This window comes from Heptranchias perlo, chromosome 17 (genome assembly GCF_035084215.1).
Source record: "Heptranchias perlo isolate sHepPer1 chromosome 17, sHepPer1.hap1, whole genome shotgun sequence".
Lineage (NCBI taxonomy): Eukaryota > Metazoa > Chordata > Chondrichthyes > Hexanchiformes > Hexanchidae > Heptranchias > Heptranchias perlo.
This window is the reverse complement of record NC_090341.1, coordinates 49,666,387-49,679,700: the sequence shown is the minus strand read 5'-3', so window position 1 is coordinate 49,679,700 and position 13,314 is coordinate 49,666,387. Positions and strand designations below refer to the sequence as shown.

Sequence of the window (13,314 nt, the reverse complement as noted above, 5' to 3'; positions counted from 1 at the left end):
ATCTGAGACCACTCTTGCCCACTAGGACTCAGCTGGATTAAGAACAAAATCAACATATTATTACAAAAGGGTACTGATCAAAGTCATTTTGGCAACTGATGCCATTTGTGATAATACAGGATTTTTTTCCTGTCTAGTTTGTACCTATGCTTCAAAGCTGTGGTAATCCCACTGTAAAATGGATTCTTAAATTTAAAATGATGCTCTGTCTGCCTTACAGCCACTGCATCTTTTGATCAGTGAGAGAATTTGATTATACATTCCAGATTATTGTGATAGCTGGGATGTTGGTGAGTGCTGCTATCCTTTGGCTAATTTTTAAGCCAGCTAAAATTCCAGATAATATTTTGTCCTCTCATTAGCATAACAGTGCCTAAGTGATACTGTAGTCTAATCTTGGAGAAATGTCAATAGAAGCTGTGTTTTGATCATGATCTGTCAGAAGCCCTTTTCCAAAGAAATTATGGGTATAAGAGAAGTGCGAATATTGTTTTTGGAATTCTTAGATTTCTGGAAAACTGTACAGATTAAGTAACTCTGCAGCCAATACTGGCATTACATATCTCTCAAAGGAAATCCTAAAAGATTCCAATGAAAGAAGTATTTACTGGATTGTTTCTGCTTTTAACTGGAGAAAGCTTGAAAAAGGTATATTACTGCTTAGGAACTATTTCAAAATCTTTTAAAATATATTTGCTGTACAGTCACATATAGGCCTAGTTTGTTTGCTTCTGTATTTGGCATTAAATACATTTGACTGGTTGTACAAAGCTAGTTTAGATTGTGATGTTTTTAACCATCTGATGGACTGGACTTGAAGTGGATATCCTACATAAATTCCAGTATTCAATTTTACCACAATCAAGGTTAATTGTACACCTAAATTATGTTATCTCTGCAGGACCAGAAAGTTAAAGATGTGCATTTCAGATCATAAGAGATGCAGTCCAATGTTGGGAAATTACTAGAGTCTATAATTAAGGATAGAGTGACTGAACACCTTGAAAATTTTCAGCTGATCAGAGAGCCAGCATGGATTTGTAAAGAGTAAGTCATGCCTGATGAAGCGGTGACTAAAGTAGTGGACAGGGGAATGTCTATGGATGTTGTTTATATGGACTTCCAAAAGGCATTCGATAAAGTCCCTCATAAGAGACTGTTAGCTGAAGGTGAAGCTCATGGAATTCAGGGCAAATTATTGACCTGGTTAGGAAATTGGCTGAGCGGCAGGAGACAGAGAATAGGGATAATGGGCAGGTAGTCAAATTGGCAGGATGTGACTAGTGGTGTCCCACAGGGGCCTCAACTATTCACTATTTATTAACGACTTAGATGACTGGATAGAGAGCCACATATCCTAGTTTGCCGATGACACAAAGATAGGCAGCATTGTAAGCAGTGTAGATGGAAGCATAAAATTAGAAAGAGAGATTAACAGATTAAGTGAACGGGCAAAACTGTGGCAAATGGATTTCAGTGTAGGCAAGTGTGAGGTCATCCACTTTGGACCTAAAAAGGATAGATCAGAATACTTTCTAAATGGTGGGGTCCATGTACATAGATCATTAAAATGTCATGGACAGGTACAGAAAATAATCAAAAAGGCTAATGGAATGCTGGCCTTTATATCTAGAGGACTAGAATACAAGGGGGTAGAGGTTATGCTATAGCTATACAAAGCCCTGTTAGACCACACCTGGAGTACTGTGTTCAGTTCTGGGTACTGCACCTTAGGAAGGAGATATTGGCCTTGGAAGGATTGCAGTGTAGATTTACTAGAATGATACCTGGACTCCAAGTGTTAAGTTACAAGGAGAGATTACACAAATTAGGATTGAATTCCCTGGAATTTAGAAAATTTGATCTAAGTTTTCAAGATATTAAGGGGAACCGATAAGGTAGGTAGAGAGAAACTACTTCCGCTGGATGGGGAGTCTAGGACTAGGGGATATAGCCTAAAAGTTAGAGCCAGGACTTCTACACTCAAAGGGTGGTAGAAGTTTGGAATTCTCTTCCGCAAACGGAAGTTGATGTTAGCTCAATTGTTAATTTTAAATCTGAGATTAATAGATTTTTGTTAACCCCATATCCCTTAATATCCCTTTGGTTAAGGCGGGTACATGGAGTTAGGTCATAGATCAGCCATGATCTCATTGAATGGCAGAACAGGCTCAAGGGGCTAAATTCCTGTTCCTGTGTTCCTAAAACAGTGTTTGGAAAGTCTGAACTCTAACATTGTTAATACGACAAAACAACTCCCAAATTTGCTGCTCTCCTCATGTTCTGAAAATATTGCTATGTACTGCATTAAGTTGAATGGGTACCAGCCACCCTCTGCTACCTTGCATAAGTGGTACCTAGACAGTGACTGTTAATGGACTATTTGACTTTGGAGGCCATCGCAGCCATGCCTAATTTTGTTCTCAAATCCATACATGCAAAAGCTATTGAATATTTACCTGAGCAGGAAGGCAGACTCTTGGTTTAATGTTTCATTCAAGGGGCAGCACCTCTGACAATGTAGTATTACACAGAATTACATAGAACTTACGACAATCAGCCCAACCAATTCATGTTGCCCTGTTTCCATATCCCTAGATCTCACTTTACTTCAACCGCCTATCTAGCCTATTCTTAAATGTTGACATGGTCTCAAGTTCAATCACGAGTTCTGGTAGTGCATTTCACGGCCTCACAACCTATGTCCTAAATCTCTTGCATTTAATCTTGGATTTCTGACCCCTCATTTAACCCCCGCCCCCCACACTGTTCCATCCCTTAATAATTTTATACATCTCTATCAAATCACCGCATATTCTTCAGTTCTAACAAAAACAGCCCAAATTCATTCAACTCTTTCTGCATATTGTTGGATGTAGTTATATTTACCTCTTTCATCTCAGGTCCCTTCCTTTTGATGCACAGACAGGTGATAACAGCAAACTTAACTGCAAAACTTAAGGGCAGAGGGCCACCCTTTGTATCCAAATATTGACAAATTTTGTAGGCTTTTTTCTCTAGATCTGCAGCATTTCTCGTTTCCCTTGCTGCCTCTAGCTCTCCCAACATAAGATCTTTCTGTTTTAAGACAAAGATGATAAGAACATGTTATATATATTTTTGAAACTAATGTGTTGTACATATAGACAGCTTCTGCAGCTATTTTTATTCAGGAAAATTGTAAACATTCTCATTTTTTAAAGCTTTTCGGGCTTATTAAGATAAAGGATGTCAGGACTGAGAATTAGTGCACTTTTTGTGTCAGTGTCGAGCACTTTCAGGTCACATCTAGAGCAAAGCTGCCACTACATTGCCACAGCCTCAATAAAGACTCTCAAGCGTGATTTTCAGTGGGTGAACCAAACTGAAGTGCATGTGTATGCACAAATGGAAAACTTCATGTATGAGCATAAATTAGGCACAACTACAAGATTATAGTGTAGGTGGAGGGAGGAGAAAGAGACAGGAGGGTCGGATTTAAGGTGGAATGTTCAAAACCTTCTTGGCAGAGGATGGTATAAATAGAGAAGCCAGATAATAAAAAGGTAGTGAAGTGGATTAAAGAATTTGTGCCAGTCTATGCCCCTTATGCATCTGTGTAGACAGGAGAGGGGATACAGTCACTGCAAAGTACAGTGTGAAACACATATTGAGGGTGTATTCTTACCAGAAATGTTGGTTGTCTGCTCTCATCCACTGCTTTGATGCCAGTCAGAATTTCAGCAAGAACCTGCAATAAAATGACAGTGGCGCTTGAGAGCCTTAGTCTGGATTCTGCCTGCTTTTAAGAACTGCAGAGGAATCCAGATGGACACAATAATCCTTTCAGATACAATATTATTCATTGTGCATTGACTATTGTATAAAGTATCAATGGGGACGGGTGGTCTGTCAGCATAGGGGTACTGACTCACTATATAAGAAAAAGGAGCAGGAGCAGGCCATACGGCCCTTCGAGCCTGCTCCGCCATGCAGTAAGATCATGGCTGATCTTTGACCTCAACACCACTTTCCCACCCGATCCCCATATCCCTTGATTTCCCCTAGAGTCCAAAAATCTGTCCATCTCAGTCGTGAATATTCTCAACAACTGAGCGTCCACAGCCCTCTAGGGTAGAGAACTGCAAATATTTACAACCCTCTGAGTGAAGAAATTCCTCCTCATCTCAGACCTAAATGTCCGACCCCTTATCCTGAGACTATGTCTCCTAGTTCTAGACTCTCCAGCCAGGGGAAACATCCTCTCAGCATCTACCCTGTCAAGGCCTCTTAGAATCTTCAGCCACTGAGTGCTCAGACATTGTTTTGTGCCTGTCAATCCTTCACGTACTCGTTTCCTAATTTCAGCCAGACCACATGGGGGAATTGAAGGGAGAGGCACTGGGTGGAGGCAAACCAGCTAATTCCAGTTATAGCCTGAGGGAGAGAGAAATCCATTGGAATATAAATCAGTCTGAATTGTCAGATAGTTCCTAGCAATTGGAGATCAATCGTGCTTTTTCTCTATTGTACTGAAAGAATACCTTTACACCTATAATGTTGCACTGCTATTTTCGTATCATTACACGCCTGGGTTTTTTTAAACAACATTTTATTTGTTATTTGGTAATGTTTTACATTGTGATATAGTGAGTTTTACAGTACCTAATTTTCACAGTGCATCACTTTATCAAAGTACATTTATATTGACTCTCTGCCTTGGCTCAGTGTTTACACTCTTGCCTCGGAGTCGAAGGTTGTGGGTTCGAGACCCATTCTAGGACTTAATCTAGGCTGAAGACTCAGTTCAGTGCGGAGGCATTGTCGAAGGTGTTGACTTTCAGATGAGGCCCCTATCCACCACCTCGCAGATGGATCTTTAAAAGAATAATTGATAATATGGCAATATTCAGAAAAGAGCAGTGTTTTTCTCCAGCTGTCTGGGCTAAAATTTATCCTTTTAATCAACACCAGCAGAAACAGAAGCTGGTTATTCACCTCACTGTGGGATATTGCTATTCACAAATTGGCTGCCATGTTTGCCTACATTACAACAGTCATTACACTTCAAAAAGTAGTTAATTGGCCATGAAGTGCTTTGGGATGTCCTGAGGATGCAAAAGGTCCTATATGAATGTGAGTTTTTAAAATGTTCTATCTGATGTTCTGTGGATGGCCTTGGTAGCTTATGGCAGCATTAGGTGTGTTTGCTTGGAGGAGGAGGGTGGGTGATCCTTATTGAGGAGTTGGTTAGCCAATTACTGAGGTCTTGAGAATTAACCAGGTCTGTGTCTCATGCCTGATTTTCACCTCCATTCCTGTGAGAGCACCAAGATCTGTGCTCCACACCTCAAGGACCCAGGGCGACATTAGTAAAAGTTAATTGTTTAAAACTGTGGTTCATTTAAGAACAAAACCAAAGCAAGGAATGAAAGAAGGTCATTAGGCCCATCAAATCAATTTCCTCCTCAGACTATGTACAATTTGCCCAGTTATGGATTCTAAATTGAGGTCTCATCCACCACTTTTCAGTTGGCTCATAAGAGAACCCATGGCACTATTTAAAGAACAGCAGGGGATTTCTCCCTATGTCTTGGCTAATTTTTATCCCCCAACCAACACCACTAGAAACCAATCAGCTGTTTTGGTACCCAGTGCATTAAATTTTCCTCTTCAAGGTTTCTTCCTGTATACTCAAGGCAGTTAAGCAAAACTCCAGAATATTTAGCTAGCATTTCAACTGCGTCAACTGTGGCTCAATGGCGGCACACCTGTGGGTTCAAGAGACTATTCCAGAGACTTGAGCACACAATCTAGGCTGACACTTCAGTGCTGTACTGAGGGAGTGCTGCACTGTCAGAGGTGCCATCTTTCAGATGGACGTAAAAGATCCCACTGCACTATTTCGAAGAAGAGCAGGGGAGTTCTCCCTGGTGTCCTGGCCAATATTTATCCCTCAACCAACACCACCAAAACAGAATATCTGGTTATTACCTCTTTGCTGTTTGTGGGAGCTTGCTGTGCACAAATTGGCTGTAGCATTCCCTACATTACAACAGTGACTACATTTCAAAAGTACTTAATTGGCTGTAAAGTGCTTTGGGATATTCTGAGGTTGTGAAAGGTATAAAATAAATGCAAGTTTTTTTTCTTTTTCAAACCCTAGAAATTTACTGTTTGAGATATTAGTGCATGAACGTTTAATGGTTTGATATGAACATCCTCTGTCCATAATTTAACCTGTTTATTTTAAATGAATTAGCACCTCCATTAAAATAAAAAGCAGAGGAATGTCATGCAAAAGCATTAAGATTTTGTATACTAATATTGCAAACTGTAATTTCTACGCTCATGTTATTTAACTCTGGTCAGTTGCTTTGCCTTCCATGGCATGTCCTTTCCAAGATCTCGGAAACCACATTTCACTACTATTTCTTTGTGTACTTAACTATAAAATCATCAATTCAATTCTACTATAATCAGATATTTGTCAAGGAGCTAATCAACACAGCATTAACTGTTTTTGTTGGAAGTCTATTCCGTAAATTCACTACTCTATCTTTCAATCTCCAGTCTCACTTGACTGTAGGAGAAGCTATAGTAAACCTGACACTAAAGGTTAATTTCTCTACAAATATTTTCACTGAAGTAGTCTGACCCTTGATTTACCCTTGTTGAATTTATAACGAACCTCATTCATCAGGGCAATAAAACAAAGAACCAGGTGTTAGAGGTGGAAAGGTTTTAAAGAAGCGCTGCTGACTGTCACAGAATTTAAAGCACCTCCTTTCTTGGTTGAAATAATGAGGCCCCAGCAGGCAGTGGTCCTTTTTAATAGAGTGTTGGAGATTGCCATAAATGACCCTAGTATGTGAAAAATGTTCTAATCTAATTACTAAATGAAATTGCTGTTTATAGTCATGGACTTGTTGCTGCTTCCTATTCTGCATAGCGTGCTTCCAGGGTAATCTGTCCCTTCACTGATGATGAATTATTCTGCAGCCAATGTGCACCTACTTGCAATGTGTCCTGTTTAACTGTTGAAGCAATTATCAGGCACTTAACCAGTACTTAAAGGCTGAAAGTTTGTTATTACAGCTGAGCAGTGAGCACTATCTACTGGTAACTGCAGCTGTTAGGTCAGAAGTCTCAAACCTATTTTATATGGTGGGCCTGATCCGATATCTTGGCAATTGTTGTGGGCTTCATCCAGCAAATGTTATTAAAATGGATACAGATAAACCATATTGGTACTTTCATTTAGATTTAATTTCCTACAATGCAATATTGACTACACTTCAAAAGTATTTCATTGTAAAGTGCTCTGGGACGTCTTGAGGTCATAAAAGACGCTATATATAAAATGCAAGTTCTGTTCACTGATAAATCTTTAAAAGCCAATGTAAAACACATTCGCCCAGTTGCCAACCAACCTATGCAGCAACAGCAAGGGGCAGCCTGACTACCAGTGGCTATGCTACAGGTGATTGGGAAATTGAGACTGTACGCCCAATTTAAAAGGCCCACGCTTCAGCCAGTCAGCGCTTCCCGGCCAAATTCAGTTCCCAGCAGCGGACAAAGATCATCCGCTGAAAGGTAGGTTTTTTTTACTGTGAGCGAAACGAGCTGCCAGCCGGTTCGGGAGTCAGAGCTGGATGAAAGTGCTCCACGGGCCATATGTTTGACACCCCTGTACTAGGCAATAACACAAATTATTGCTCATGAATGAAGCTCGCTATACACTCGTAAACTCTGATGCAGCACAGAAGTGACATTTTTGGGGGTGACCAACCAGATGACAACATCACAGTACCGATACCAATGAGGCCAGTGACTGATGGTGTATCCAGAATATATAAGTGGGCAAAACAATGGCAGATGAAATTTAATGCCGACAACTGTAAAGTACAGCACGTAGGAAGGAGAAATGGGCAATATACGTACTCCACGAATGGTGCTGAAATAGCTATGGATGAGGTTGAAAGAAAACTATGTGCCTTAGTAGACTCGGCGCTCAACATGTCCGACCAATGCAAAGCAGCAATCAACTAAGAATATTCCTCTAACTACTGGCTTGCAGCACCTATAACTGTACATATCAATTGTGGTTCTTGCAAGGGTGCCAAAGTGACTTTCAGAATGCAGACCAACTATGCAGCAATGTGGACTAAGCAGGATGAAGGGACAAATGAGGGTGGTAAGGGCACAGGTGAAATTCTGGCAAAGGCACAAGGCCAAGGCCAACGATTAATGTGGCATGGCACATACATAATAAATGTGAACTCTTCTATGCTTTGCAGGAGAAACTGGCCTTCAATAGAAAAGAAAGCCAATGTAGATGACTGAGATGAGGGGACTGAGTGAAATGTATCCAAGTTTGCTGATGATACAAAGCTAGGTGGGAAAGTAAGCTGTGAGGAGGACGCAAAGAGACAGCAAAGGGATACAGACAGGTTAAGTGAGTGGGCGAGAAGGTGGCAGATGGAGCATAATGTGGGGAAATATGAAATTATCCACTTTGGTAGGAAGAATAGAAAAGCAGAATATTTTTTGAAAGGTGACAGACTAAGAAATGTTGGTAGTCAGAGGGATTTGGGTGTCCTTGTACATGAATCACAGAAAGCAAGCAATTAGGAAGGTAAATGGTGTGTTAGCCTTTGTTGAAAGGGGGTTGGAATATAAGAGTAAGGATGTCTTGCTGCAATTATATAGGGCTCTGGTGAGGCCACACTTGGAGTACTGTGTACAGTTTTGGTCTCCTTGCTTAAGGAAGGATGTACTTGTCATAGAGAGGATGGAACAAAGGTTTATTAGATTGATTCCTGGGATGAGAGGGCTATCCTATGAAGAGAGATTGAGTAGAATGGGCCTATAATCTCTGGAGTTTAGAAGAATGAGAGGTGATCTCATTGAAATGTATAAAATTCTTAGAGGGCTTGACAGGGTAGATGCTGAGAAGCTGTTTCCCCTGGCTGGAGAGTCTATAACAAGGGGTCATAGTCTCACGATAAGGGGTTGGCCATCTAGGACCGAGATGAGGAAAAATTTCTTCACTCAGAGGGTTGTGAATCTTTGGAATTCTCTACTCCAGAGGGCTGTGGATGCTCAGTCATTCAGTATATTCAAGACTGAGATCGATGGATATTTGGACACTAAGGGAATCGAGGGATATGGGGAGAGGGTGGGATAGTGGAGTTGAGGTCAAAGATCAGCCATGATATTGAATGGCGGAGCAGGCTTGAGGGGCCTACTCCTATTTCTTATGTAGTATATGAGGACTGGGCCAACTTTGTCCATTAACCCCCTATGACAAAGTGATTGTCTACATTCTTGGTGCTAGGGCACTGTAAGAATTGGTTGAGCCAGAAGGTGAAATGAAGTGTACAGCCCCTGATTTGGACCATCTGAAACACATACTGTAATGCACATTTGCAAATGGAAATTAAAGTCGGCACACATGTCTGCTGAGTACCAATGATGAGAATTGCAGGCCAGCCTGAAGTTTCAGCCATTTACAGAAATCAGTGTATGTAATCATGCTGTGCTTTCTCTTTGCACAGTCATACTAAAATAGGGATTCTGTGGCAGGACTTTCCAATGCTGAGATTATATATACCATGTCACACAGCAAACACATTGCAATTTGTGAGCACAGAAACACACACCCAGAGGTCAGTAGGTTGTGATATAGAGATGGGGGTCACCCAGTGGTATGGTGGACACGTATAGTGGAGGAAAGGCCAGAGATCATGGACAAGGGCTCCGCATGGTGACTGGCAGGGCAAAAGGGCTTTGGAATCAGAACTGACTCCTTCCCCATAGCACTTGAAAGACCTGGATCATGTCCCCATAATTTCTTTTTCCCCAATGAAAATAAATTCAGTTACATATAACCTACAGCACAGAAAGAGTCCATTCGGAGCAACTGATCTATGTCGGCGTTTAGGCTCCACACCCCAATTCATCTAACCCTATCAGCATATTCTTCTATTCCTTTCTCCCTCATGCTTATCTAGCTTCCCCTTAAATGCATCTATGCTATTCGCCTCAACTACTCCTTGCGGTAGCGAGTTCCACACTCTTGCCTATTGGATTTATTGGTGACTATCTTAGATTTACGGCCCTTAGTTTTGGTCTCCCCCACAAATGGAGACATCTTCTATACGTCTACCCTATCTTACCCCTTCATAATTTTAAATACCTCTATTACATCACCCCTCAGCCTTCTCTTTTCTAAAGAAAAGAGCCTCAGCCTTTCCTGATGTGAATATCCTCTCAGTTCTAGTATAATCCTTGTAAATCTTTTTTGCTCCTTTTCCAGTGCCTCTATATCCTTTTTATAATATGGAGACCAGAACTGTGCAGAGTACTCTTGAGTGTGGTCTAACCAAGTTCTGATTCTTCATAATTTAGAACCCTAAATCCCAGAATACGCCTTCTCCTTCTTCTCTGGATTCTCTCTACTGCATCAGTGCCCAAGAGGGGGCCCAAAACTGTCTACAATATTCTAAATGAGACCTCACCAATGATTTAAGGATGAAATAAATTGATTTGACTTGTAATCAAATGTCCTTGTGATAGATGCCATTATTGCATTAGCCTTTCCATAACAGTCTTACACTGGATGGATATGTTCAATCAATGGTCAATAATAAAACCATCACAGAGGAACTACTTACTATTCCAAAGCTAAAGGTGTCTACTTTTACAGACAGCTGCCTGTGCCGAATAAACTCATCCGGTAGGTAGGCTAGAGGTCCCTGCAAAGTCTTGGTCTTGAGGGTAGTATGACAGTTGACATGGTTAGCAGTTGCGCTAAGAGGGCCAATCTTCACCAGACCAAAGTCTCCCAGCTTTGGTGTAAAATATTCATCTAGCAGAATGTTAGAACTGCAGGAACAAGACAAATATTAAAATTAAATAATTTGACTTTTTTTGGTAATCAACTGTTGATTATGGCTCTAAGCTTCCAGTAATTGCATTAGAGTCATTAATCTTCAGTGTACAGAGTGTCCTGATACTTGATTTCAAACAATGATACCTCTATTATCAATCAGCAATGAAAATCCCTCTACCAAATCCCCAATGTATATTGTTAAAAATGTCATATGTATGGATTTCAATTATGGCGATCTCAGAGGTTTGGATGTGTGGCAACATGGATTTGTGGAATGCAGGTTACATTATCCTACATCACTAAGATTGTGATTTCAGCTGCATTAATTTGAGGAGGAACTCAGCAGAGACTAGGAAAGAGGAAATTGGGAACAGAGCCATTCTTGCACATTCATTAGCTGGTTCATGGAAATGCTGTCAAAAGCCTGCGAGTAGGCTGCCCACCCACGGTCTTGACTGCAGTTAGTGCATAAAGATGAGAGAAGGGCGAAAAATAGGAGTATTAAACTGAAATAATTCCAACAAAAGAAAGTTTAAAAACACTCCCTGACACCTTAATGGGTTAAAGCACCATTCGATGTATCATTAAACTGCACAGACCTGGAAGAACCTTGCTTTGACTCCTGAGTAATTTGATCTCAATAGTTACACGACCCCCGAGGGAATTAGGGGTTACGGGGAGCGGGCAGGAAATTGGACATGAATTTAGATTTGAGGTTAGGATCAGATCAGCCATGATCTTATTAAATGACGGAGCAGGCTTGAAGGGCCGATTGGCCTACTCCTGCTCCTATTTCTTATGTTCTTATCTCAGTTGAGGTAGGGGTGGGTGACACGCAGTAGTGCTGGGGTTGGAAAGGCAAAAAATATCCGTGAGGAATCCTGGTTCAACTTGCTATCCAGTGTCCTCTGCTGGAAAGCGCACGGTCAAACTTCAGGCAAGGATAAGATTGGGCTCGGATATGATGCTCCAACAGCGTTGTTAAGCATTTTGTGGAGGAAAAGTGGCCACTTGGTGGTATCAGAGGGCTACCCAGCACCCAACATGATTAATGCCTTCACGAGCAGAGAATGAAAAGAGGAGAAACTTGGGGAAAAAGTGGCCCTGAGGAAGGCAATGATCTACAAAGAAGTATCTAGTGCTTTCATGTCTGGTCCGATTCCAGGAATGATTGCTTTTCTAATTAGAATAGACTTGCTGAATTAAAGATCTGGGAATGGCAGTTTTACCTTTTTATATTTCCATGAATTAGAGGCACATTACTCTGATGCAGGAACTGGATCGCCCTTGCTGTTCCAACTGCAATATCAATACGTGTATCCCATGAAATTGCATCGGCAGAATTCTGGAACAAGAGAGATATTGTTTAACAGTTTCTTAGTGCAAACTGAAGAAATGCTGTACTGATGGAGGTGCTGTCTTTGAGATGAGGTGTTAAACTGAGACACACTGCCCTCTCCAGTGGATGTCAAAGATCACATGGTACTATTCGAAGAAGACCACGGGAATTCTTCAGGTGTCCTGGCTAATATTTATCCCTCAACCAACATCACTTTAAAAAAAAATCTTGGTCATTATCTCATTGCTGTATGCAAATTAGCTGCTGTGTTTCCCTACATTACTAACATTTCAAGAGAACAGCGTCCACGACGCCACACAACCCTGCTACGGTAACCTCTGCAAGACATGCCAGATCATCGACACAGATACCACCATCACACGAGAGGACACCACCCACCAGGTGCATGGTTCATACTCCTGTGACTCGGCCAACGTTGTCTACCTCATACGTTGCAGGAAAGGATGCCCCAGAGCATGGTACATTGGCGAGACCATGCAGACGCTGCGACAACGGATGAACGGACACCGCGCAACAATCGCCAAACAGGAGGGTTCCCTCCCAGTCGGGGAACACTTCAGCAGTCATGGACATTCATCCACCGACCTTCGGGTAAGCGTACTCCAAGGCGGCCTTCGAGACACACGACAACGCAAAATCGTCGAGCAGAAATTGATAGCCAAGTTCCGCACCCATGAGGACGGCCTCAACCGGGATCTTGGGTTCATGTCACGCTACACGTTACCCCACCAGCGAACAAATGTTATCTGTTTTTAATATAATGGGTCATTTGCTGGCTCTCTCTGCTTTCCGGATGTTTCTGCCTCTCTCTGTTTTTCTTCTCTGTTTTTTTTCCCTGTTTGTTTTTTTGTTGAATGTGTATTCGGGGGTTCTGCAGGTGACACCTCTCTGTCTGAAAACGGTGATTGCCTTGGCAACGGGCAGTTGCAGGGGCAGTCTGTAAACACCATGTATTGTTCTATATGTATAAATGCGTAGGCTTCAAGGAGATCCTGAACATTTACCTGAGGAAGGAGGAAGTCTCCGAAAGCTTGTGAATTTAAAATAAAATTGCTGGACTATAACTTGGTGTTGTAAA

General features: G+C 41.5%; 1 protein-coding gene across 2 annotated transcripts in view; it reads right to left on the bottom strand.

The window, feature by feature from the left end:
• LOC137334294 (interleukin-1 receptor-associated kinase-like 2) overlaps positions 1-13,314 on the bottom strand; it is a 78,120-nt gene that overhangs the window by 15,123 nt on the left and 49,683 nt on the right. For both annotated transcript variants that reach the window (XM_067998967.1, XM_067998968.1), the window contains exons 8-11: positions 12,106-12,221; positions 10,659-10,869; positions 3,668-3,730; positions 2,890-3,078 (exon numbers count right to left, since the gene is read on the bottom strand). In XM_067998967.1, coding sequence (XP_067855068.1) covers positions 2,890-3,078; positions 3,668-3,730; positions 10,659-10,869; positions 12,106-12,221 — 579 coding nt within the window. The remainder of the gene's footprint in view (positions 1-2,889; positions 3,079-3,667; positions 3,731-10,658; positions 10,870-12,105; positions 12,222-13,314) is intronic.